The sequence below is a fragment of the Psammomys obesus genome, unplaced genomic scaffold (genome assembly GCF_907164565.1).
Source record: "Psammomys obesus unplaced genomic scaffold, mPsaObe1.curated_primary_1811, whole genome shotgun sequence".
Taxonomy (NCBI): Eukaryota; Metazoa; Chordata; class Mammalia; order Rodentia; family Muridae; genus Psammomys; species Psammomys obesus.
Window position 1 is genome coordinate 1,965,948 of NW_026596101.1, and position 26,947 is coordinate 1,992,894.

The 26,947-nt window shown below is 49.3% G+C and overlaps 1 protein-coding gene across 1 annotated transcript; it reads left to right on the top strand.

Moving 5' to 3' along the window:
• Positions 1-14,419: 14,419 nt before the first annotated feature.
• Oxtr (oxytocin receptor) lies at positions 14,420-26,876 on the top strand. The gene is made up of 2 exons (XM_055628606.1): positions 14,420-15,335; positions 26,332-26,876. Exons 1-2 carry the CDS (start codon positions 14,420-14,422, stop codon positions 26,577-26,579), a joined length of 1,164 nt encoding a protein of 387 aa, XP_055484581.1. The 3' UTR covers positions 26,580-26,876.
• Positions 26,877-26,947: the final 71 nt, after the last annotated feature.

Genomic DNA, 26,947 nt, shown 5'->3' on the forward strand with positions numbered 1-26,947 from the left:
GCATTTTCTTATTTAGTGACTGACGGGAGAGAGCCCCGTCCGTCATGAGTGACGCACCCCTTGGGGTAGTGATCCTGGGTTCTGGAAGAAAGAGGCTGAGCATGCCAGGGTTAGTAAGCCACTAAGCAGCACCCCTCCATGGACTCTACATCAGCTCCTACCTCCATGTTCCTGCCTAGTTTGAGTTCCTGTCCTGACTTCCTTCACTGATGGACTAACTTGCTTTTGTCCATGTTGTTTCATCATAGTGATGAAACACTAGGACACTAGTTGCACCCCACTAGCACTATACTCCATTTTTTTTTTGCCATACTTGTTCTCTCTCTCTCTCTCTCTGTGACTATATGCCACGTGTCTCTGGGTGTTCACAGAAGTCAGAAGAGGGCATTGGTTCCCCTGGAGCTGGAGTTATAGGCAGTTGTGAACTACCTGACTTAGGCACTGGAAACAGAACCCTGGTCCTCTGGAAGAACAGCAAGAGCTCTTCTCAACCCTGAGCCATCTCCCCAGCACTTTGTCTCTTTTTAAACAATAGTCATCTTAACAGACGAGGTTTCCATTTACACTTCCCTGATGAGTAGTGGTGGCTAGCACCTTTGCGAACACCTATTGCCATTATTTATATGTTTTCTTTGAAGAAAATTGTCTACTTGGGCCCCTTTAAAAATTGGCTTCTTTGATGTTTATTTTTCTGTAGTTGTAGGAGTCCCTTATTCACACACCAATTATCAGATATACAGTTTGTGCATATTTTATCCCACCTTTTAATTTCGTCAGTTATTCCCATTGCTTTATAGTTTATTGTGCAACTTTATTTGGTTTTGATTTTATTACCTATGCTTTTTGGTTGTTGTCAAGACTAATTCAGGTGCTTCCTTCATTTCCTAAGAGTAGTCAAGCTTCAGGTTTTGCACTTAAGTCTGTAATCCATTCTTTATTAATTTTTGGTGTCAGATAACAATGTGAGATAAAGGTCCATTTTCATACCTTTGTATTTTGATACCTAGTTTTTTCACTGACAATTTTTTGAGGACAGTCCTGCCATTGTTATGCCTGTATTAAGTCAGGGTTTTCTAAGGAAACAGAACTGATAGAATGAGTATCAGTTCATGAAGTTGGTTGTCTGAGCCATCTCAACTTGACAAGATCTCTTGAGGATTTCTGGAGACCTGCTGGTCTTTAGCCTAGGTTAGAAGGCAGAAGAAGCTGGTTCTAGTGTTGGTAAAGGAATGTTGCAGCGACAGGACAGATGGACTTACCAGCAATAGTGAGAGCAAACAGGCAAAACCCAGCTTTCTTTCTTGTCTTTATATCCCAGGAGCCACCAGAAGGTGCAACCCCCATTCAGGGTGAGTCTTGCATGCTTCAAATAATCCAGTCAAGACAATCCCTCACAGAAGTGCCTAGCAGCTTGTGTTTTCACTGATTCATTGATGCAGTCAAGGATGCAAGCAAGCTGAGCTGTCACAGTATGGTTGTAAAGTTTAACTACCTGTGCTGTTCAGTCTCACCACGTACGTTTATGCAGTTGTCTCGTGCCGGGATCACCAGCCTGCACCACCACGCCCTGCTTTGTGATATTGTTTGAAATCAGAATGTGTGATGTCACCGCCTTTCTTTTACTCCAGATTGCTTTGGCTATTCAGAATCCTTTCTGGTTCCCTATAAATTTTAGGAATATTTTTTTCCCTTTCTGTGATATGGATCTCTTGGAATTTGTATGTTGTCTTTAGTAATACGGACATTTTAACAACACGAACTCAGATCTTTTTCCCTTCTTGATTAAATTTATTCGTAAGTATTTTATTCCTTTCGATGTGGTTGGGACTGTTTTCTGAATTTCCTTTTAGATTGTTGGTTGTTGGTGTACAGAAATGCAGCTGAGTCTCTGAATCGGTGTGTTAGTTTTAGCAATTTGAGAGGGGAGTTTTCTCTGGGGACGACCAGGTCATCTACAGAGAGAGACATTTCCTCTCCTTTGCTGACCTGGATGTCCTGCTTCACTCGCCTATTTGCCCTCATTAGAACTCCTTCTCCTGTGCTGCGTGGGAGTCAAGAGTGTGGACAGCTTCTTCTTGACCTGAGAGATGCCTGCAGCTCTTCACCATTGAGTAGAGATGTAGCTGTGACATGCTGCCTTTCTTATGTTGAGTAACATTCTACCTACACTACTTTTGCTGAGAAATGGTTCTTTGTTTTAAGACAATGTCTTGCCATATAGCTCAAGATGGCCTCAAACTCCTGGTTTTCTCCTCCACCACTGGGATTAGAGACATTTAGCACCATACCTGGCTAAACAATAACTTAAACATTTATTTATTTATTAATTTATTAATTTATTTATTTATTTATTTATTTATTTACCTATTCGTTCATTCATTCATTCATTCATTCATTCATTCATTCATTTAGGTTTTTCCAGTCAGGGCTTCTCTGTGTAGCCCTGGCTGTCTTGGCACTAGCTCTGTAGACCAGGCTAGCCTTGAACTCACAGAGGTCTTCCTGCCTCTGCCCCAAGTGCTGGGATTAAGGTGTGAGCCACCATGCCCGGCCTTATTTATTATTTTTGATGCTATATTTTATTTTATCTGTGTGTGTGTGCACCCACATGAGTTAGAGTGCCTTTGGAAGCCAGGAGAAGATATCAAATACCCAAGTGCTGGAGTTACAGGTGGTTGTGAGCCACCTGATGTGGGTGATGGGAACCAACTCCAATCCTTTGCAAGAACAGTAAAGCTGTCTTTTTCCTTAAGGAATATTTTCAGTCTGAAAGGACATGAGATTTTGTTCAATATTTTTTGCTATATAGAAACGATCATATGATCTTTGTCTTTCTGTATTGGTTTGCATATTTTCAACAATTCTTATATCCCTTGCATAAATCCCACTTCAAAGACCCAAAGTCTCTTGGGGTGAAATCTGGTACATTAGCATACAGGGGTAATCTGACCAAGAATGCTTGACCTCATCACACAGATCAACCCACTGATGAACTCTGTGGACTACTGGGAACTGATACAAATGGGAGGTGGGCTCCAGCTAAAGGTAATGGTCTTCAGGGGCATGCCCTTGACCCTGGCCCCTTTGCTCTGTCTATCACACACTCTTTCTCATGACATCTTGACTCTCCAGAGGCCTAGAAGCAATGAGCCAAGAGATCATGGACCAAAGCCTTTCAAACTGAACCAAAATGAAGTGCTCTTTCTTTCATGTTGTTTCCTTAGGCGTTTTGTCACAGTCCTGAATGGAAAGCCAACTAATCAAATATGGTATAGGTTTCATCTAATGTGATATTGAATTAGGTACATTAATATTTTGTTTTGTATATATATTCATGTGTGGTATATGTGTATGGGGGTATGTGGGTAATGTGTGAACACATGTGTATGTACATGTGTACGTGTCTGTGTGTATTTATGTGAAGGTCTAAATTTAACATTAGATGTCTTCCTTCATTGCTCACCATTTTATTTGATTGAAGCAAGGCCTCCCTCTGAACCCAGAGCTCAAAGATTCTGGTTAGTCTAGCTAGTTAGTTGGTTTGGGGGATCTCTGTGTGCTGAAATGATAGGTAGCCTCACACCCGCCTGGCTTTTATGTGCGTTCTGGGCATCTAAACTCTGGTTCTTCCAATTGAACGGCAAGAACTTTATCCACTGAGCCATCTCCCTGGCCCAGCACACTAGTATTTTTTATTGAACATTTTTTCTATCTGTTTGTCAGGCATATTGGGCCTTAGTTTTCTTCCCTCCCCCTCTTTCCCACTCCCCTCTATCCCTACCTCCTCCTCTCTTTTCTTTTTTATTTCTTTGTAGAGTATTTATCTGGGTGTAGCATGAAGATAATGCTGGTCTGTTCCCTCCTCTTTGGTTTTTTTTTTTGGAAGAGTCTTACTTTGTTCATGCTTGTTTATCCAGCTGTATTCTCTTGTTCTCAATTGGAATGGTTATTTTGAATTCTTCTTCTTTTTTTTTTAATTTTCTGATACAGGGTTTCTCTGTGTAGCCTTGCTTGTCCTAGAACTCACTCTGTAGACCAGGCTGGTGTTGAACTCAGAGATCCACCTGCCTCTGCCTTCCTGAGTGCTGGGATTCTTTATGAATTCTTTATGAGTTAGCTCAAAAGCTTCTGTGGGGTTGGTTTCTAGAACTGTCTTGGTTTGTTTCTGTGATTCTGTCTTTGCCGTATTTTCCATGATCTGCGTAGCTTTTGCTTTGGTGTTAGAACGCCTGAGGAAGCAGCATCTCTCCAGTCTTTCGATCTGGTTTCAGGCGGCAAAAAAAATCTTTCCTTGATCAGGCCCTTGGTTTAGCAGTACCGCCTCTGGGATTGTGGCTCTTGCGGCTGAGTCCTGTTAAAGCTGGCACAGTTGGCATATGGGCACTACTAGGTCTGCAGTGGAAGAGCCTATTAGCACAGTCCTCTGTGGATGCAGATCCTGTTTGGCCCCTCCAAAACTCTGAATCAAGATAAAGCTTATATATTGTGCATGTTTTCTTATGGTAAAATGAAGCAGGCTGAGAGGCTCTGTATTTCATTTTGCTCTGGCTTGTCCAAAATCTATAGCCAAGCCAAACCTGAGGCAAGCACCAGCATCCTCAGTCCCTACCTGAGGGACAGGCTGCTCCTAATTCCACTAGATCGAGTGGCCCAAGGTCCAGAAACAGGAGGTCTTACTGCCCAGGACTCACAAATCATGCATAGGCTTTGAATTTAGCCGTGGAAACAGTTCTGGAAACTGAGCCATAGAAACAGCCTTGGCAACTGAAGGAAACCAGGGCCAATTTCATTCACCTTCTGAATCCCACTTTTATTACCTGAGAAACAGAGGGATTATAATGCAGGATTTCTGTAGTCCTCCCTGGCCCTAGCATTTAACATCTTTATGATTCTCTTTGGTGTCTTTATTGCAGTTCCTATGACTTTTACTGTGGAGGTGACGAACTGGAGAATTCATCACAGGACAAGGCCTTTGCTTATCTTCTCTGAGATGAAGTTTATTAAGTGAAAATAACACCCCCTCCCTACCCACAGTCTATCCAAAACTTGGTCACCCAGGCCCCCTGACTGGAAACATTGGGGACTGCTGGGGACTGTTCTTGCCAGCCTAGAAGCTATGTGAGCCTCTCTTCCCAGATCTGCCTCAAGGGACAGTTTCATGAACAAAATTAATGCACTTGTGTGAAACCACCACATTAAAAAAATTGTTGTGTTTCTGTGTGATGTAGTTTGTTAACATGTGCCTGTGGATACGAGTATGGGGGCCAGGGGTTAACGTCAGGTGTCTTTCTTCAATCTCTCTCCACCTTTGGTTTTGAGACAGGGTCTCTCACTGAACCCAGGCTCATTGTTTAGGCTTAGCTGGTGACCAATGAGCTTCAAGGATGTGCCTACTGCCTTCCAGCACTGGGCTCATGGATGTATGCCATCGCACCTAGCTTTATAGACACCTTACCAACTGTGGCATCTGTGTTCCATAAGCACTGCCTGTTGGGGTCACTTGTCAGGCAGCCCCGGTGATTAAAACACATAGCTTTGGTTATCCTCTCGTTCGTGAGTGAGGTGAGGTACGGTGACACTGGTGTGTCACTCAAGGTAATCTGGTAGTACGTGGCAGCATTGGTACTTAGATCCAGGCCTGCAGGAACCTCTTATAAAACGGCTGTTCCAGGAAAGTCTAGCCCCCAATCCACTTCCAGAAAGCCCAGTTCTCAGAAAAGGGCCCCAGCACTTGGAAGGCTCAGATATTTGGTCTGATACCAATTAGCCTGGCAGTCTTAAGCAAGTTACCAACTCCAGCTTCTCCACCTATAAAGTGGTTGTGAATTTGGTAGTTAAGGGTACTAACAGGAGAGTCTATCCATTTGGGGGAGTGTGTTGAGCCAGAAGGAGACAGAATTCATGGGTGGAGAAGAGTTGACTTGGGGAAGACAAACCACCACACAGGGAGAGGAGGGAAATGACAGGAATGTCATTTTGGAGGACTACATCATAGAATTAAAGAGTTTACTAACTGGGAATTGGATGTGTGCTGTTCTGGATGCAGCTTGGTTGGGGTGGGCGGCTTGATCAGCCTGTCAAGACTGAACTGGGGTCAGAGTCTTTAATAGGTATGCAATGATGCCAGATGTTCTGGAGGTTCTCATGTTCTGGACTCCTGCTGTCCCTGTCCTCAGGTCACATGGCATGGTGTAGGTGCCTGGCGCTCTGGTGTCTTAGGCCAGTTCCCCTTCTTGGTGCTTGTCAGGGAAGAATTTCTGAACTCTTGGTGACCCAGACACTTGGTCACAGAGGGCTCTTCTGCCCTAATTTGGTGCAGCTTTCTCACAGGAATGTGTCTCTAGAGCTGGGCACCTTAACAAACGGTGAGAATGGGTTGTGTGTTGGGGGCAGGAAAACAGCTGTTCCCTTGGTAGCACTGGAGCTGTTCTGCTCCCAAAGCTGGGTCAGCCCTTGGCTAGAAGCCACCTGCTGGCTGCCTCGCTGCCTGGCTGGTCTCTGTGAATGGAATTGCTATTTGTGAATACCTAAGTGCAGGCAGGCTTCTCCAGCACTCCGAGGAGATAGTACTTTCTACAACCAGGGAAGAACAAGAACTGGTATCTTGAGATACCCTGGTCATCAGTAGGATATTTTGGGAATAGACTCTTATTGCGCTTAATATAATGACCACCATTAAGACAATATCACATAAATTCTCAGATGGGTAAAGTCTAGATATAAGTGTGTGTGTGTGTGTGTGTGTGTGTGTGTGTGTGTGTGTGTATAATGGAGAACTCTGAGAAAGGAAGAAGAGCTCTAATGGAAGGAAGGGGGAAAGACCAAGAGTGAATAATGGAATATTTATGTCAGGAAAACAGAAGGGGGAACTATCTTATCTGGTGGGGGTATCAAGAAAGGGGGAGAAGAGGGAATAAAGGGAAAGAGAATGCAAGGGAAGGGGCACCTTGGATGTGGATGGCACCATCCCGAGGGCTGGAGTCCTGAACTGAATAAGAAAAAGAGGAGAAAGTGCTCTAAGTGCTACCGTTTACCTCCTTGCCTCGTGGCTGTGGAGTCCACATGATGGCCACTTCCTGCTCGTGCTGCCTGGCTCCCCGCCATGCTGCATTGTGTGCCTTCTTAGAGCAGGAGCCATAGTACGCCCTTCTTCCACTGAGTTTCTTCTGTCAGGCATTTTATTACAATAATGAGAAAAGTAACATACCTATATGCACATATGAAAACACAGTAAGCTGGGTGTGGTGGTGCACACCCGTAATCCCAGCCGATGCATGCACAGCTCTTCTGTGCTGTCATTCAGGGGTAAGTCTATTGAGTGTACAGTAAGTGTTTTGAACACATCTGTGGAATAAATGTTTGTGCGAGATAGATCAGGAAAACAAAACATTCTGTCAAAACATGCTCTGGATCCTGGAAAGGCAAACTTCTGTCAGGTGTCTATTTGGGGAGAAATAGCCTTTCTGGTTTTTAAAAATTAAAACAGGAAAGTGAATGGGCTGCTGGAGCCGATAGAGCAGGGAGCTAAGGCTGCCCAGGGCTGGAGACAGGCATGTTTGGAACTGTCAGCCCACAGGAATTTCCCAGGAGCAGTTGCCTTTTCCCAGAGATAGGCAGATAAACTGGCTGATGGGGAGGAGAGCCTTGTCTCTTTTGCATTCCTGGGCGAAGCAAGCCTGGCTGGGTCTCTCTGGCGGCTTCTAGGGAGCCTTTCAGGCATTGCTGTGACTTCCTCAGTGCCCATCATTTTCTGTCCCTTGTTCCCCAAAGACCATTTGCAGCTTCTATCTCCAGAAGAGCATCAGTGCTTTGGGCCTTTGCTGATTCCATAGGTGGCAGGGTCAATGGAAGCATGTGCTTTCCAGCCTGGCTTCTTTTCTGATCCAGGTGCAACAAGGATAGGGATCTACTCATCCTGTCAATCACTGTACCCCACTGTTCATACTACCATCACTGTTGCCTGGATGATAGTAGTAGCATTTTAAGTTTATGTGTGCCTTACATGTATGTGTGTATATGTGTGTGTGTGTGTGTGTGAATGTGTTTATATGTGTGGGGTACATGAATGTATGCTGCCTGCATGTGTGTGTGTGTTCGTGTGTGTGTGTGTGTGTGTGTGTGTGTGTGTGTGTGTGTGTAAGATAATACTGGTGTCATTTATCAGGCACTGTGTACATTTCTCTTCTTTCTTTGAGATGGGGTCTCTCATTAACCTGGAGCTCAACAATTTGGCTAGGCTTGACGGCCAGTAAGCCTTAAGAATCTTCTTGTGTCCACCTCCTCCACACCGGGGTTACAGGAGTGCACCACCATGCCTAGCTTTTCATGTGGGTGCTGGGGACCACATTCCGGTCCTCAAAGCTTTGTGGAGAGAGCACTTTGGCCGCTGAACCATGTCCTCAGCCCTGCAGCAGCTTTTGATTCTTCTGTTGTCATCTGTCCCCTCCTGATCTGTGCCCCATGCTGACGGAACACATCAACACATCCTGTCATTTCTTCTCTTCAATCCCAATTCTCAGACAAGAGTTTAAAACCCCTTGACACACTGGCCAGGTGTCATGGCCTGGCACCTGGCTATCTTTGCTCCACTCCAGCCATGCTCACCTTTCTGAGCCAAATGTGTGCCACTGAGAAAGCCACTTCTCTCATCTTTGAACCTCATCTGAAGAGCAGACATCATAAGGCCAAGCGCCCTGCATCTCAGGAGGCTCTCAGTCACTTCTAAGCAACTCTAAACTCTCAGGTTCTTCTCCTCCAAAGATGAACAAAATCCCAAAGATCTTGATTCACAATAAACCTTTTCTTCTTTGAAAGAACAGCCTGATTTTATTTTAAGCTTCCCAATTCTCCAACAAAATCTTTCCTCTCTGCTTTTTTTTTTTCCTGCTGTCTTAGCCCAGGTCAACATCATCCAACTAGAGAGATGTACATCTGAAACACTCAGTGAAATCTGTGCTGTTATACCCAATGGGAAGCCTCCTTTCTTATCTCAGCCATCAATTCCTCTTGGGAAGAATGGCACATGCATATGAATGACAAAGTATCTTACAAGGAGGCCTCCTTCAACTCCGTTCCAGAAAACAAGTTTCCCAGAAGCAAGGACCTGGCCCCCGTGGTTGATTTATTGAAGGATGTTCTCCAGAACCCACCAGTCATTTTTTTTGGTCACACTTTTATTGATAGGCACAGATGACAGGGAAAGTAATGGGCATATTTACAAAGGCCAGGGAGGCACTCATCACCAAAATGGGACCATTCATGTTATAAAGGGAATCTGTGGCCATCTGCTGAGCCTCAGAAATTGGTATCTTTTCTGAGGGGCCCAGGTGGTCAGGAAGGGGCCCCCTGAAGTGAGAACTTGGTGTACCCAGCACAGCAATTAGGTTAGAATGCACCGTATACCTCTATCCCTATATAATTTGTCTTGCTGAACTAAAAAGACATCTGAGCTCCATTGGTGATAAAGATGGAGGTTAATTGTGTATTTCCACAGGGTACTCCTGGAATGGGGATTGTTAGCATGGGAAAAAAGAGTCAAGTCACACAGGATTTCAGCTGTTTGTAAAACACTCCTCATATACACTAATTCTTGTTTGCTTGCACAGCCTCAAGAGGTCAACATTTGGGGAAACTGAGTCTTAAGAGAGGTTCATTGAATTGGTCATTCAAGCAGTAAGCAGTTAAACACACACAGTAATGCTTACCATAGCGAGTTAAGGATTCTCTCCAATACAAAAGTCTGCTTTTCTTTCTTTCATTCTCTAAGGAACTCGGAAATGAAAACACAGGGTGAGGGGTCCAAAATGATGCTGGCTGGGAGGATAATTCAAGTTACAGCTGCAAGCTGGCATTGAAACACAACCACCCACTGAACTTCCCAGGCCAGTCCAGTCCACAGGTTCGGCTGTCCCTGGCCTCTTGCTGGCAGTAGCAAATGGAGAAGGCCAAGGGCAAGGCTGCCCACAGCAGGGAGATTGTGGCAGGCCTGAGTGAGTTAGTGCCTCCTCCAGGAGGCAGGAGCCCAAGCAGAGATGTCTTCAGGCAGAGAAGGGACTGGAGGCAGGACCGCTCATTTCCTCACTGACTGCGGAGAGGCTAAATGTCCCAGAACTGGAACGCTACTGAGCTACGAAACCCTAGGACCCATGCCCTGGGGTTGGGGGTACCACAGGGCTCATTCCTCAGAAAGGATGTCTTCCCCAGGTAGTGATCCTGCTCTTAAGAGAGTGAAACAACCATTGGAAATGTTTATTTCTCTTTTCTTTCCTCCTCCATCACTCCATAGTTAATGAGTGCACAGGGAGAGCCCATTCCATTGTGTCCTGAGCCTTTTGAAGCACCAGTGTATGCAATACCCATCCTGCTCAGCCCCTGAGGTGGGGGAGGGGTACGCAAGAGCAATGGTGGGATTTCCTGTGTGACAATTTATTTTGGGTGGACTATGGTTTGTGATCAGACATTCTTCTGGCTGTCTCTGTGGGAGTGAGAGTGTCTTTAGGAGATACTATTAACATTGAAAGTTTTTGAGTGGAGTGGATTGCCCGATTGCATCCCAGTGACAATGGGCTTCCTCTAACCAGTTGAAGGTCCTATGCCAACCCAAGAATGGTATCCCATGATCCAGAAGGTGCCCTCTGCCTTGAAATGCAGCAGCATCTCTGCCCTAGCGTTCCAGATGACCAGCCAACCCTGCAGACTTGGGGCTTGCCAGCCTCAACAACACACAAGCCAATTCCTTAAATAAATAAGTTTCTTTGCACATATGGGTCTTTAAAAAAAAAAAAACACCAAAAAACCAAAGTGTCACCATGTTGCTCTTGTTGGCCTAGAACTCACTATATTAACTAGGCTGGACTTGAACTCACAGAGATCTACATGCTTATGTCTCCCGAGTGCTGGAATTAAAGATATGCACCACCAAGTCCAGCTGATGTGTGTGTGTGTGTGTGTGTGTGTGTGTGTGTGGCTATGTGTATCAGACTTTGTTCTTGGTGAGTCAAAAAGAGTGAGGCAGAAAAAAAAAAGAACTACACTTTCTGTTGTTAGTGTTGTTGCTCTAGGCTAACCTTATAAGTTGAGTACCATCATGGGAAGCATTTCTTCATGTGCTTGGGGAATACAGTTACTATTTAAATCTACTCTGCAAGAGGCCATTGAGGTCTTTCAGCATTGAGTGTATTTAGTGCTGGAGGTGGGCCATGCTTCATCCACCCGCATGGAATTATCCGTGCCCACCTTTCCCCAGTGGCATTTCAGGGAAGGATGCCTGTCTTCTTCGATCTCCAGGAGAATGACCTCCGTGTTGAAACTGCCTCCTGAAAACTCTCTGGGACCGAGGGCTCTGTCCCCTTTCTGTTAGAATTCGCCTTCACTACACTGAAAATAGACAGGTGCTTTTCTCTCCGGCCAGGGTTCAAGGATGCCTGTGTATGGCACAGGCATCAGGGACCTTCAGAGGGGTCACTAGGCAAGCAGAGCCTCTCTTCTTTGTGGAGGAGGCTGTGAGCATTCACTGACTCTTTTGTTCAGATAGGGCCAAGTGGTCCTTATGGAATCCACAATGGGACAGGACCACTTGCTGCAGAGGATGACCCAGGACAGGGCATTTGGGAAAGAAGAGCCTGGCAGACTTGTCCCTGAAAGCCACTTTCCTCCAGGGGAAGAGGAGGCTGGCTTCTGCAAGCCCAGCACTTTCCTTCCCAGATGTCCCAGTCAGGGGCTTGCCAGGCAAATCCTCCCTCACCCCATGGATAGCCATGGGGTGGGGCAGGGTTATATTACCTGCTGAAGCAATGCCCCTTCTCCCCCCCATTGCATTTTAGAAAGGAAGGAGGGCTGAGGAGATGGCTTAGTGGGTAAAGCAAGTGGGTAAGGTGATGCCTCGAGTTCAAATCCCCAGAAACCATGAAAACACCATGCATGTTAGCAAACTCCTGTCATCCCAACAATCCCATGACAAGATGGGAGACAGAGACAGGGGAATCTCTGGGATCTTCCGGGCCAGCCACCCTGGCTTATAATACAGCAATAGACAACTGAGAGTCTGTCTCAAACAAGGTGGAAAATTAGGACTAACACTTGAGGTTGTGGTCTGACTTCTCCATGTGGGCCATGGCATACATGCCCCTTTCTCTCCCTTGGGGTCTTGACTGTTGGAGCTGCTGCAGCAGCTTTGGGGGTATACAGAAAGAAAACTGGGGGCTCAGGTTAGGCCATTTCTTACCTGAGTGTTCTGTAACCTTAGTCTGTCATCTGTGTGACAGATTCTATTGGTAACATTGTGATGCAATCCCAAAGCAAGAAGACCATAGCCTTTGCCTCATGCTCTGGGGATCCCCAATCTCATGTAGACCCCGGAAGCAGGGCCCTGGGAGACTCTGCTCCTAAGACATCGTGGCAAAGTGCTGTAATTTCGGATTCAGGAAACGCTGCCCTTGGCTCCCTTAATTTTCTCCACAAAATTAGAAGAGGGAGAAATAAAATGTCAGAAACACACATTTAATTCATGTTCATTTCTCAGTGCCATCCCTTTCTGTTCCTGCTTTGGTCCTTGGTCACTGTAAATCAGTTAAAAAAAAAATGGTTTCAAATAGAAAAGGACAAGGAAGTGGGGGAGCAGCTCTTCACATTTAATCTTCCTCTGGCGCCAGTTAGGATTTTAATTTTGAAGCATCGTAGGAAGGCAGAGGTGGCCTTTGGCCCACTGAGAGGCAGAATAATCTTAAACGTGGTGGGGGAATGGGAGTACCGTGTGTGTGTGTGTGTGTGTGTGTGTGTGTGTGTGTGTGTGTGAGAGAGAGAGAGAGAGAGAGAGGTATTCCATCACTTAAAAATAAAGATTTCTCCCAGGGCTGGTGGGAGGAGCAGGCATTTCCAATCCCTCTTTAATGGGCATATAAGCAAAACCATTCGAGAGCAACGTCTTACCTGGGCTTAAAAAGATGTGAAGAAAAAAAAAAAACCTGAAAAGGTGCAGAAATGTGACTTCATTAAAATTTACTCAAGGAAAAACGACACTCTCCAAGGCTCCTATATCTCTGAGAATGTCGGGAGCTAAACCAAGAAAGGAAGAAGCTAGGTGGGTTAGTTGCGAGTTTTAAACTCTGAAATAAATCTGAGGGACTCCCGGGCTAGCTAGCTGCACCCAGCTCTCTGGGATCGCCACGGCCGGCTTGCTCTGCCCCCTAGTGGACACATCTGGTGCCGCAGCTCCGGCTGCGGGAAAGCCGGCCGCCTTCAGACAGCGCGGCGTGCTGACACGCTCTCCGCTTGCCATGGGTCCGCATCCCGCCGCCAGCAAAGCCGCGGGCTAGGGGACTGCAAAGATCTACGCGGAAGATCTACCGGCGGTGGCCCCGAGGGTGGCGCCGGCAGCTCTCCCGCCCAGGGCGCAGAGTCGGTGCATCCCCGAGGCCGTCCGCTGCGCTGCAACTTCCCCGGCGGCAAGGCAACTTCAGGCTGACCTGCGGGCTGGCTTCAGGTGGCTGGCTCGTGCGCCCCGTGGGGACAGGGTGGCTAGAACCAGTGGGAGCATCAGGTTCCGATTCCCCGATAAAAGCGACAGGCTTGGACGAGGACGCAGAGCCCTCGACTGTCGGGGCTGCTGCAGCCATGAGGTTGCTGGGGGTGGGGGGTTCCCGCGAAGGAGGTCCCCCCGAAGTCTGTGGCATAGTGGCCCTGCGTGGCGGGAGGGCGGGGGTGGGGGTGGGGAACGCTGCGCTTGCGGGCAGGAGTCCCTCCCGCGGCTAGCGGCGTCCGCAAGTTCTGGGAGCCAGGGAGGGTTCGCGCGTCTCGGAGGCTGGAGGGGAAGAAGGAGGAGCTTTTGGGGGGCTCCAGGTAGATGGACCCGAGGTAAAGCTTACCAAGATGGGGGCTGGCTTCGGGGGTCCCTTAGGAGGCGGCTGTGTCAGGTGTCTTGAGGGGAGGGGAGAGGTGTAGGTTTGGGGGTTCCCCGGGTGGGGGCGGGGAGGCTCTCGGGGTGGGCGTCCCCGTCCTCGGGGCGGGGGAAGCGGTCAATCGCGAGCCCCCTCTCTCCGCAGGTGGAGCGGCTGACCCCTTCCCCGGGACTCCAGCGCAAGGGCATCTGCAGAGGCTCAAAAAGGCACCGCGACCCGGGATTCCCGCCGTCTCCACGGAGGAACCCCCACCGCCGAGCAGTTCCCACGCCTGGGCTGGCGCCCCGAGAGACTCAGGTAATTGCAGATTCCCAGCAAGGGGACTGGCGCGCGTCCCGAGCGCAGCGCAGCCGTCTTCTCACCGTCCTCCCGGCTCGTTTCAGGGCGGGAACGGCCAGGTCGGTGCCCCACCCCCCAGCCCCCGGGGCTCCCGCAGGCACCTGGACGGCGCATCGGGCCCCGCCCCCCCTCCTGCCACGCTTTAAAGAGCCCGCAAGGCCAGCTGCTCCGTCGCGGTCACGGTCATGGAGGGTACGCCCGCAGCCAACTGGAGCACCGAGCCGGAGCTCGGGAGCGGCGCGCCACCGGGGACGGAGGGAAACGGCACGGCCGGGCCGCCGCGGCGCAACGAGGCCCTGGCGCGGGTGGAGGTGGCGGTGCTGTGCCTCATTCTGTTCCTGGCCCTGAGCGGCAACACGTGCGTGCTGCTGGCGCTGCGCACCACGCGCCACAAGCGCTCCCGCCTCTTCTTTTTCATGAAGCACCTGAGCATCGCCGACCTGGTGGTGGCGGTGTTCCAGGTGCTCCCGCAGCTGCTGTGGGACATCACCTTCCGCTTCTACGGGCCGGACCTGCTGTGCCGCCTGGTCAAGTACTTGCAGGTGGTGGGCATGTTCGCGTCCACCTACCTGCTGCTGCTCATGTCGCTCGACCGCTGCCTGGCCATCTGCCAGCCGCTGCGCTCGCTGCGCCGCCGGACTGACCGCCTGGCGGTGCTGGCGACGTGGCTCGGCTGCCTGGTGGCCAGCGCGCCGCAGGTGCACATCTTCTCGCTGCGCGAGGTGGCCGACGGCGTCTTTGACTGCTGGGCGGTCTTCATCCAGCCCTGGGGGCCTAAGGCCTACGTCACGTGGATCACGCTTGCCGTCTACATTGTGCCGGTCATCGTGCTGGCCGCCTGCTACGGCCTCATCAGCTACAAGATCTGGCAGAACTTGCGACTCAAGACGGCAGCGGCGGCGGCCGAGGGGAATGACGCCGCCGCTGGTGGGGCTGGGCGTGCAGCCTTGGCGCGGGTCAGCAGCGTCAAGCTCATCTCCAAGGCCAAGATCCGCACGGTGAAGATGACCTTCATCATCGTACTGGCCTTCATCGTGTGCTGGACGCCTTTCTTCTTCGTGCAGATGTGGAGCGTCTGGGACGTGAACGCACCTAAGGAAGGTAGTGGGGGCGGGGTGGAGAGGGGAGAGGGCAGGGCTGGGCTCTAGTTCAGCTACCTCTGTTCTCCCAAGGTTTGGGGGTCTTCCTGGGCGGGGAGGGGGTAAGCTGGTTTCACATCATAACTCTCTGGTCCATAGACTTTGAGGAGGTCACTTCTCTGAGGCTCCAGGAGTACAGCATGGAAATACCCATGAAAGTACCAACTCTTGCCAGAGAGCAGGCAAATTCCCCAGTACAGGCCTTGGGTAACTTTCAGTGCAAAATTCTTATTATGGAGGGGGAAACTGAGGCAGGTGATGAGAGAGAGAGAGAGAGAGAGAGAGAGAGAGAGAGAGAGAGAGGTTTCCAACTTGAGTAAGGGCCCAGGCTCCTGCTTTGAGTTCACTTGATATTGAACTACTTTCAGTTAAGTTGGCCCGGACTCAAAGTCAGTGGTGGTGGATAGGGTCAACCTCAGGAAGGAACAGTTGGTCCAATGAAAGCTGAACATGTCTCCCAAGGGACCTCTGGGGAGGTCAAGACAGATCCCAGAGCGTCTTGTCTGGTGGAGGTAATGGAGAGGTGAGTGAGTACCTTAGAGGCCCTGGGCAGGGACAGGGCTGGGGTGTCCAGGACTAAGTCTTGTATTTAGGAGAGAGGAAGGGAGCCAAGAGGACAGTGGTCAGCTTTGACTGGAAGTCTGTGTGATTGTCACACAGGAGGGAAGGGCCACCGAGCTTGTAGGATGGCAGCCTGCATTTGTTAGAAGCCAGGAGGGGGCTGACTAGCACATTGGGAGGAAGGGGCCGGGGAAGGAGAGCAGCCAGGGCTGAGCACCAGGTGAAGCAGATCTCCCTCAATCCCGCCAGCCCCAATGGCTTATTTGGAAACAGCAGCAGCTACCATCACCAGTGGCCCTGCCTTCCACTTTGCCTTCAAGGTTAGCACAGCCCACATCTGGGAAAGCCTGAGTCTCACTTCACAGGCCAAGCGGAAAGGACTCAGCTGTTCTAACCCTAGATAGTGCAAAATCTCATTATGGATATGATCACCGCTGCTCCCAACACCAAGTCCCTCTGCTTGGGAAGCTGGATTCCTGAACCTGGAAATGAAGAGCCACGACCAGAAAGCTGAGAGAGGTGTGAGACTGAAGTGGGACTTTCCATGTCAGGCTTCAGGCCTAGCTACTTCCTCAGCAGGATTGGAGGATCCTAGCCCATGCTGTGCAGAGGGAACTCCAGTACCAATGGCTGAAGATACTAGATGGGCACCTTGTCTGGGGGAATACCTGCTATTTTAGTAAGTTTTCTTGCCACTGTGACAAGAGCAAAGGGAAAAGGGTTTATTTTGGCTCCCAGTTTGAGGGTACACGGTCTGTCATGGTGGGAAGAGGTAACGGCAGGCGTGGGGCAGCTGGTCACGCGGCTTCCCCTGGCAGAAAGCAGGCAGAGATGAGAGCCGTTGCCCAGCTCCAATTTTCCTTATTTAGCTTAGGCCCCAGCCCACAGATGGTACCACCTACTCTCAGGGAGTGTCTCTTTTCCCGGTGTAAACCCCTCTGGAAATGTCCCCTTCATGGGCATGTCCAGAGGTGTATCTCCTAAGTGACTCCCCCTGACATCTGGTCCTGTCTCCTGCGCTAACTGCTCTGAGATGCTGGATCAGGACCCTTTTGTCCCATGACCCTCTGTGTCTAGCTCTGAGGATGAGGACAGTTTCCTGTAGTGTCTGTGGTAGGGATACCTTGGAGTGCTTTGTTCTTCAGCTTTCTAGTCCTGCAGAAAGCCATGGGGGAGGGTGGACACAGGGACACTGGGCAGGTTTTTCCTTCTTGGCCCTGGAACACTCTCCGTCTTGATCCTACAGGTGAAGCATTGAAATCTGATGGGCAGTTCTCAGCTGTCTTGGCTCCTGGAGGGGGAAGGTTGGGAGCACTTGTGTGCTTTTGGCTTGCATGGAGCTGTCTCCCTGGGTTCTGCTGCAGGTGGCTTTAGCTCTCCAGCTCGCAAAGGTTTGGAATAATGTTGGAAACTAGGGAATGAGGCTTGGTGCACAGCATTTCCCTTCTGACAGCTGTTCAAGTGGGAGAAGTGAAGAGGTAAAGGTAGCATGGAGGCCTGGGATCTGGGAGATTAGCCTGCTGTTTGGGGGACCTTAGATTTGGGGGGCTAACTCTACAGCCTGGGTCACAGCATACTCTTTGTGGAGCCTAGGTTGAGGCTAGGCCTGGAGCCTGTTTGCTCCCCCCCCTCCCCCATCTTGTCATGGCAAGTTAGAAACTGAGAGCACTGAAAGGCTTCTCCTAGTGCCTGGGCTGTAAGGAGGATTCCCTAGGCTTCATTAGGCCCTGGTGGCAGAGGTTTTCATGCACAGGAAGGAGCAAGTCCCCATCAGAGACTTGCTGCCTGTAGCACTGGGGCATTTCAAACAGCTATGATAGAGAGACTCCCTTTCTGGGTACCAGCTTGGGTTAAGTGAGGACTTAGCTGAATGCTTACCCATGCATCACCTGTGTGTGCCCGGATGCCCTCTGGTTCTCATCAAACTCAGCAAGATTAGCCCAGCTGAATATGAGCAGAGTGAAGCCCAGAGAGGCAATGCTTCCAGGCCAGTGCTGAGTCAGGAGTAGGGCTAGGATCTGACCCCGCGTAATCTCCCAGTGGAGATGGATAGGCTGAATTGTCCCCCACCGCACCCCAGTGAGGGAAACCTCAGCATCAGGATTTCCTGGGCACTTGTCAAGGTGCTGGATTGTGGGCCCCATTGCAGACCCACGGGAATAGAGGAGTGTCTCTATTCTGTCTCTCTGGCTCCATCATCCTGACATCCTGGGTTTTTCTGCGCCTCACCCCACCATGCCCCTGCCAAAAAACATGGTGCTTTCAGTGCTCTGGGTTCAAAAGCCCCATTGTTTGGGCCCTAAAGCCTTGCACAGTCTCTGTTACCTTAGCCACCTTTGCTCCTTTCTCTTCCCACCACTGCCTTCTTGGCTAGAAGCATGACTTCACCTCACCACTCTTCGTAGGTTGGGACAGATCACCTTGTGTGTATGTATGTATACAAGAGAGTGTCTACATGTGTGTATGGGTGTTAAGAGAAGTCTGTGTATGCGTGTATTCAAGTGGTTATGAGTGCAGGTATGTGTGTGTGTGTTTGTTTATACATGTGTTTATGTGGGTGTAGGCTTGTGGTTGAATGTCTGTGTATGTACATTCATTTTGGCATGTGTTTGTATGTGTATATGTTGTGTGTTCATGTGGGTATTGGATAATTGTGTTTGCCATTGTGCATGTGTTTTGGTTCATGTTGGTCTGGGTAAATATGTATGTATTCATTGTGTGTTTGTTATTTCATTTATATGTAGGCATGTATGTATGACGTGTGTTTGTGTGTGTATGGTGTGTGTGTGTGTTCATGTGGGATGTAGGGTGCATTAATGTGGCTGCATGTATTATGTGTGTGTGAATGCTATGTTCACGTGAGAGTGGGTACATGTGTATGAACGGTTATGATACGTGTTTAGGTTCCCATGTGCTTGTATACATGTGAATGTGGAGGCCAGAGGTCAGCCTTATGCAGTGGCTCAGGTGCCTTCCACTTTGTCTTTGAGACACCATCTCTCACTGGCCTGGAACCCACTGATTCAGGTACACTGATTGGCCGGTGAGATCCCCTGCCTCCATCTCCTCAGCAGTGGGATTGCGAGCTCGAACCGCTGTGGTGGCTTTTCAGTATGAGTGCTGCCGACCTAACTCAGGCTGCCGTGCTTGCAAGGCAAACACCTCACTCTGAGCCGTCTCTGAAGCCTATTGTGGTGTCTGCTTCTGAAAAATAAGAAGCAATTTTTAACACATTCAGGGCCTTAGGGAGCCAGGTTTTGAGAGCAGGACTAGCATGGTGGGCCCAGCCGGGGTAGTGGGTGGCAGCCAGCTGGCCTGGGGTGCTGAGAAGTTGGGCAAGAGATGGAGGAGTGAGTGTTACTTCCCCACAGTGGGAAGGCTGATGGGGAGAGCCTAGTTGTGGTCTTGGAAGTGTCCCAGCTGGAACCTTGGGAGAGAGAAGAAGAGCACAAGTGTCTAAAGCATCCTTCTCCTGGGCTGCTTGCTCCTGGGTCCTATCCACTGGGAGCAGCTTTTACTTGTCCTCTCAAGCAGTTCTTGGCCAGGAGGTGGCGCTTCTGAACCAGGCCTCTGTCCCCTTAGCCCCACTTCAGACCTGAACAATCACGCTGGCTTGTTCTCTCTCTCTCTCTCTCTCTCTCTCTCTCTCTCTCTCTCTCTCCACTCACTTAATTTACCCAGAGGGAATTGCATTTGAGTCCAGTCACCTTGTTAGCTGGCCATGTCCTGTCATCTAACAGGGAGATTGTCTTTTTGCCTCTCCGAGGTGCTGGAGGAGGTGGCCGATTTATCAAGGCTTCCTGTCTGTTAATTTCATGCTTCAATTCAGGTCAGTCGACCTCTTATTATCTTATTATCGACCTCTTCTCATTTTCCAGTCCCTGCTTTCAGCCAGGGACACAGTCATAAGCGGGACATAGTCCTCAGCTGAGGAGTATAAAAGAAATAACAAGAACGTGATGGAATGATTCCACACTAGGAGAATTCATTTACCATGTCATGTGACCGTTCATAGAAGGCAGTGGCTGATTCTGTATCCCCTCCACCCCCACCCAAGGTGGGGGAATCAGGAAGGTTTCAAAGAGGAAGCAATGTTTGAAAAGGTTTCTGAGGGCTGAATAGGAGCTTGCTGTACAATGAAGCAAGTGCACACTCATAGCTGAAAGCATCAGACAGATACTTTATTATTATTTCTCTTGATTCTCTAGCCGTATGAGTTGGGATAGTTGGAAAGCAATTTTAGTCGTACAAAAATTGCTGAGGTCCTGGTTAAAAGGCATACCGAAGGTGAAGCCTGAGAGCCTAAATCTTTGGCACATGTGCAGGTGATGCTAAGTGATACGCATGAAGCCAACCGTCATGATGTTATCTGTGACCTGAGCCTACCACTCGCCTCCCATACCCTTCCATATGAACCATTCTTTGAGAATGGGGTGGCGTAGATTATGCAGAAAGATCTGGCTTTTCTTCTTCAGCCCAACCCAATAGCCTCACATGTTGGCCAGATGTGACCAGAGCCTGAACAAAGGCCATTTTTAACCTCAGTAACCCAGATGTTCCTTATTCCAGCCCTGAGATGCATGAGACTGGTACACCACAGCGAGCTCTAGAACGGTCATAGTTGTAGAAGTTCAGTCTTTGCAAAGATGTATTCTGTGGCATATCCTGGGACCACATCTATATGTAAAGATACATTTCAAAGGAATATTTTGAAAGGCCTGCCAGAGCTCTCCTGCAAACCCTCCTGTTCTACATATTCTGGGGGTGGTCTTGCCCGGGAGGCTAGCTTCCTGGCTGGGAATTTTAGGGAGTGGCTGGTGGATGTAAGTCAGAGGAGGGGGCCATCAGCCTTTGTTTGCACTGTGTGTGAATGCCTGGGTTGCCTCAGGAACAGCACGGCCTACAGAGGCTGTGGCCAGCTGCCTACCAGCTGTCCGAGGCTAATCTGGGCTCTTAATGCAGGGTATACTGAGTGCCCGGAAGTCCAAAAGGGGGAGTTTTAGGGGTGTGAGTAAAGCTGGTCTGGTGGAGATGGAATGCCTGGGGCTACATCCCCCTCCCCCACAGCTGCCTGCCTCCTGCCCCCCATGAATCATAACTATGAGGCAAATGTACAGGGGACTTGCTAGTCAGGTTCATGGCACCCAGATCTCGACTCTGGCTAGTGGTGTTTCGTGGCTTCTGCCCATGCTCCTGCCTGGTAGTAGGAGCCCCCACTCGTAGGTGTTCCCAGACCCTGGCCTGCCTAGCCTCTCTCCCAAATGCTGCCATGTTCATTTGGTCCACTGTTGGCCATTTCACACAATGTGTGAATCCCTGTGCCCAGGAACTTGATGAGTCCACATGTGTCCCCAGTGCCAACTTAGACCTGGCAAGGATAAATTAATTGGATTCAGAGGGTGGATCGATGTTTGATCTCTTCCTCCCAGAGGCAGCTCCTGGGCAAATGGATGGCTCAGCACTCCCACTCATCTTCCCTTCCTGGCAGGGACTAGCCATACAAGATTGATAGCCTGGGCCCCTGCCCAAGACCTTTGCTCATGGGGAGGGCGTGATTTTTATTTCAGGAGAGTGGGAGACAGGATTTCATAGCTGGCTCTTCTGATGAGTCCCCTGAAAGCTTGCCCATCTTACCTGCAGAAATCCACCCTGCTGGGCTAATTATGTTTCTGGCAGTAAAAGTTTCTCCAAATAGGCTCTCATGAGTTTTTCTTGTATATACAGCTGATCCCAGGGCTCTAGTTTTTCTTTTAATTTTTGAGAAGTTCTATAGGAAAAGGAGTTAAGGGCAGCTTCTTTAACCTCTGGTCAGAACCCCTGTCCTTGGACTTAAATGAATGACAACAGTTGATCCCATCTTTGATCCTTTAGTCATAGTAACAGGAAGTCCTTTCACTGTAGCTTTAAGATCCTTTCTATTTTCTGACTTTGCTGTGTGGACTTCACTGTCCAGATGAGGAAAGCAACAGGCAGAGGGTAGATGTGGTTCAGAAAGGGACCAAGGGATTCAGACCTGGGGGTTTGGGAGGAATCCTGTATTCCATATATGTCCTTCCTCAGAGTAGTTTCTCCTAGACTCAGGTCTCCTCCTGTGAACTGGTTCCCTATCCAGTCAACCTTTGTGCATGCCTCCATCCTGGCTTCTATATCTCTCTTATCTCTGTCCCGACTTCATGATGCCCATCTTCTGGGAAATGTGACAGGAGGCCAGGCTTATAAGCATCTTGCAATGTGAAATGTCCCTGAAAGGAAGATAGGTGAAGGCTGGGTTCCTGGCCTTTGAGCATCTTTATTGAGAATTCATGAGATGTAGCCCCTCTTCTGTCCAAAGGCAACAAGGTGCTCCCACTGCGAGCACTGAGTATCCTGCACTCTGGCAGCCAAAGAGTGAGCTCTGAGTCCTGGAGGGGTGAGACTGCAGCATCCCCTTCTTGAAGAGATGGTACCACACCATCCTCTTCTTGAATGGCTGGGACTGCAGCATCCTCTTGCTGAAAGTGTGGGGCCACAGTATTTTATAGCCTGCTGCACTTGCTTAAAGGCAGCGACTAGGTCAGTCAATACCCTTAGAATGCACACATATCCACACATAACCTTTTGGCTTCTCTGGGCAGCACTGGACAAACGAAAAATTGTCTCTTGGACTACATGTTTAGATTTCAAGGATGTCCAATCCACAGCCTGTAGAACATACATATGTTTGTCGTAGGGGACACTGAGGCATGGTGTTGTCACCGACAGAGTTCATACTTGAGTACTGCACAGTCAAGCTTCTAAAAAAAAAAACTAGGATGATGTCTTAAGTAGTTTTACAACTTTGTGTCAGAGTGCATTCACAGCCTTCCTGGGCTGCTTATAGCCTGAGGGCTGTAGGCTGGATGCCCCTGTAAGCATTAGCCAGCTAGTCTGCATGTTGGGAAAGAAGATAAGCATGGGCAGAATCTCTGTGTGGGAGACCACCAAGGGATGAGGCCGCCCTGGGCCTCCAGGCTGCGGGGCTGGTAAGTAGAGGGCAGAGGGAGCGACTAAGAGCAGCCCTGGCTTATGCCCCCGATGAGGCAAGTCTTGGCACTTCACAGCGATGGAGGTTCCCCAAATCTTCAGCACAAGGTTAGATATTGCCAGGTCACAGGGTAAGACCGTGCAAGCCAAGGGGGCTTCCATCCACTGTGAGTTATTTGTTCTGTGGCGGAGCTGAGACCCTATCTCAAAGTGCTTAAACCTACCAGAAACTGACAAGCTGGTGGAATTGGGATGTTTTCACTGTGAAGGCTTCGGCACAAGTGTTAACATGTCTGCTGGCCTTTATGGCCAGAAAGCCACAACTCTGGAAGTAGTCAGTGACAGACACAGCCACATGGCTGTGGAGCTTCCAGAAGCTCAGCCACGGAGTCCTGCATCTTCACCCCATCCAGAGTGCTCCACATTCCCAGGCACACCCTTGCTCTGATCTTAGTCTATCAGATCTTATCAGGAGTGGCTGCATTGTCCTCTACTGTGGCCTGGTAAGGCTGCTCCCCTCTCAGGGGGAGGTGATCAAAGAGCAGGCCAATCAGATTATGTCAGAGGCAGTCTCTCTTCCCATTACTATGGAACCCACTTGGACACTGAACTGCCATGGGCAACATCTGTACAGGGGTTCTAGGTTATCTCCATGAATAGTCCTTGGTTGGAGTATGAGTCTCTGGGAAGACCCCTGTGTTCAAATTTTCTGGTTCTGTTGCTCTCCTTGTGGGGTTCCTGTACTCTCCAGATCTTACTATTTCCCACTTACATAAGATTCCATGCACTCTGCCCAACAGTTGGCCATAAGTCTCAACGTCTGCTTTGATAGTCTGCAGGGCAGAGTCTTTCAGAGTCCCTCTGTGGCAGTGGAACCTATTTTCAAAAGAAACCAGTTTCATTACTTTAGGGTGTGAAGGTGCCGTGTGTGCCCTCGATGAGGTTGCCTCCATTCTGGCACCACTCCCTTCATCTGTAAACTGGGGTGCAGACCTCTCTGGAAGCCTTGGACAGAGGTGCTGACAGTCAGCCTGCCTGCATGCTCGCATGCCCCTTCAGAAACAGCGCTATGCCACGGGCTGACAATGTTTTCATGCTTCGGTCATTCTAAATGCAAAACCAGGATGCCAGTCTCTTCAGAGGATCCACATTCAAGACACCTAGAACCAGAGGTGTTTCTCTGGATTTTAGAATATTTACACAAAAGCGACAATCTGTCTTGGGTGGGGCCCGAGTCTGACCATGAAATTCACACATGCTTCGTGTACGCCTTGCACATGCAGCCGAAAGGGAATTTTACTCAGGGCTTGGGTTTTGACTGACATTATCGTATGATGTCAGGTGTGACACTTTCCAGTTGGGGAGTCATGTCAACATACAAAAACTTTCTAACTTGGGAGCCCTTGAAACGCTGGGCCGTCTCATCAGGCTTGCTCAGCCTGTACTTCATAATTATACACAGTGTGGGAGGCGGCTGATGCCTTTGGGTGTGGCTGAGAGTCTCTTCTTTCCCCTCCATCTTCTCTGGGGCTGACAGACTGTTTCATTGTGTTTGGCCTTTATTGACTTTTGCCGCCTTTATGATTTTGAACATACTCTATTTTCAGTCTGTGGGCGACTCTATCCTTGAGGCATCCCACCAGCGTTTCTTATCTTCCCTTTACCCAGGCAAACTGAAAGCCAACAGAAAACTCTCCTTAATAAAAATAAGGAATCTGATCATATCGGTGTTTCTTCCTCTGTTGCTCTCTATTTGTTATTCTTTTCATTTTAGGGATTGGATGTCCCTATTTGGTTTCTTTTTTTTTAATTTAAATTTATTTTTTATAATTTATTCATTCGACATCCCAGTTGTAGCCCCTCCCTCATCTCTTCCCAGTCCAACCCTCCCGCCTTCCCCCCTCCCCTGGTCCTCAATAACGGGGAGGTCTCCTCCCCTACCATCTGACCTCAGCCTATCAAGTCTCATTAGGGCTGCCTGCATCCTCTTCCTCAGTGGCCTGGCAAGAGGCCATACCAGAGGGAAGTGATCAAAGAACAGGCAACAGAATCCATGTCAAAGACAGCCTCTGCTCCCCTTACTTTGGAACCCACCTACTTGGATTTCTAAAAACTCTCTTGCAAGATTCACTCTTATCTATCTATCTATCTATCTATCTATCTATCTATCTATCTATCTATTAATTAATTTATTTATTATCTGTCTGTCTGTCTATTGTAGCTTGTTTCTGTGCTAACTGGCACACAAATGAACTGGATCAGCAGCCCTTAAAGTCGGCTGCCATTCAGGACCCCCAACGGCTTGTTCTACCACTGCTGAGCCCCTTCCTAGGGGCCTGAGCACCTGCATTTCATCCAGGTTCCCAGGAGCTGCTGTGCCCTAAGGTGTTCATTCTGAGAACCACTCAGGCCTCCCAGCTGCTCCTCCTCCCTGGCTGGTGGGGACTTCACTGGCAGCCTCTGTTGTCTGCACCCCGGCCCTGCCACTCCAGCCTCCCAGGGAAGATCTCACCCAGGGGTTGAGAGCTTAACTTCTGGTGTCTTAGAAGTTTTCCAAAAGATGAAAAACCAGTGGGTTTGCCCAGCCCCTGAGGGGCTCTTCCCTCATGAGTGATGAGGGCGAGGCAGAAATCCTTAGTCTCATTGTTATTTTCCTCCAGGGTTTCTAGAGAAGCTGCTCAGACTAATCTCTTGTCAGAAACAGTCTCCAGTCTATGAAAGAAACCCAGTTTTTTTTTTTTGTTGTTGTTTTGTTTTTTTTTTGTTTTTTTTTTTTCTCCTGCTTGAAGGTTCCTGGGAGTAAGTTCGTCTCTTCATTCTGGTGTCCACAGTGGGTGCCCGGCATGAGGTGATAGCCATTACCTCTTACTGGGCACTCCTGTGGACCTGGTACTCTTCGTGCTTTGCTGGCTTCCAGGCAGCTTGGAAAATTCTCATTGTTTCATGTAAAGATGAAGGAACTGAAGCCTCCAATTACATATAGTGTTTGATACTGGCTGGGCTATGCAAATGAAGGCTGGCATCTCCTGGCCACTCCTTTCCCATCCATGTAGCAGGCACTTAGGCATTTGCTGGGTGAAGGATGGGGGAACAAGTGTCTGTGATTTGGACAGCACCTGCTGAAGGACAGAGGACTTTAGTGCCTTGGGAAGCTGGAGTTAAGAGCAAGGGTGAGGTAGCTTTAGGGCTGTGCTGTGGCCTGGTTAGATCGGGGAGTGGACCCTGAGCAAGGATGTGGGAGAAAACACACTGTGCTGTGTTGGCACCTTGTCTTGTAATCCAGCCTGTGATACCTTGGGATAGCTGTTGCCGGGGCAACCATGGCTGAGTCAGGAGGGTCTGCGATGGATCCAGAGTGACTCCTTCTTCTCCTTCCCTCCCAACCCACCCTGCAGCTTCTGCCTTCATCATCGCCATGCTCTTGGCCAGCCTCAACAGCTGCTGCAATCCCTGGATCTACATGCTCTTCACAGGCCACCTCTTCCACGAACTTGTGCAGCGCTTCCTCTGCTGCTCTGCCAGTTCCCTGAAGGGCAGCCGGCCTGGAGAGACAAGCGTCAGCAAGAAAAGCAACTCATCCACCTTTGTCCTGAGCCACCGCAGCTCCAGCCAGAGGAGCTGTTCTCAGCCATCATCAGCATGAGCCACAGGCCTGGCCTAGCCTCTGGGTTGTGCGGACTCTGGTCTTCCCCCCTGGTGGCCGTGCATAGAGCTGTATAAGGTGCCTATTGGTGTGTGACCCTCCTCTTTTTGGGATGGCTAGAGTGTGACTTGACGTGGGAAAATGTCTCTGTGGGAAATGATAGGGCCACGCAGCCATCAGAGGGTCACCTGGACTCCCACCACCTACCTTCCTTCCTTCCTTCCTTTCTTTCTTTCTTTCTTTCTTTCTTTCTTTCTTTCTTTCTTTCTCCTTCCTTCCTTCCTTCCTTCCTTCCTTCCTTCCTTCCTTTCTCTCTTTCTCTCTTTCTTTCTTTCTTTCTTTCTTTCTTTCTTTCTTTCTTTCTTTCT

Coding starts and splice junctions, on each gene's coding strand:
- Oxtr (XM_055628606.1), top strand. CDS start 14,420: ATGGAGGGTACGCCCGCAGCCAACTGGAGCACCGAGCCGGAGCTCGGG. Junction 15,336..26,331: donor CGTGAACGCACCTAAGGAAG/GTAGTGGGGGCG, acceptor CCCACCCTGCAG/CTTCTGCCTTCATCATCGCC.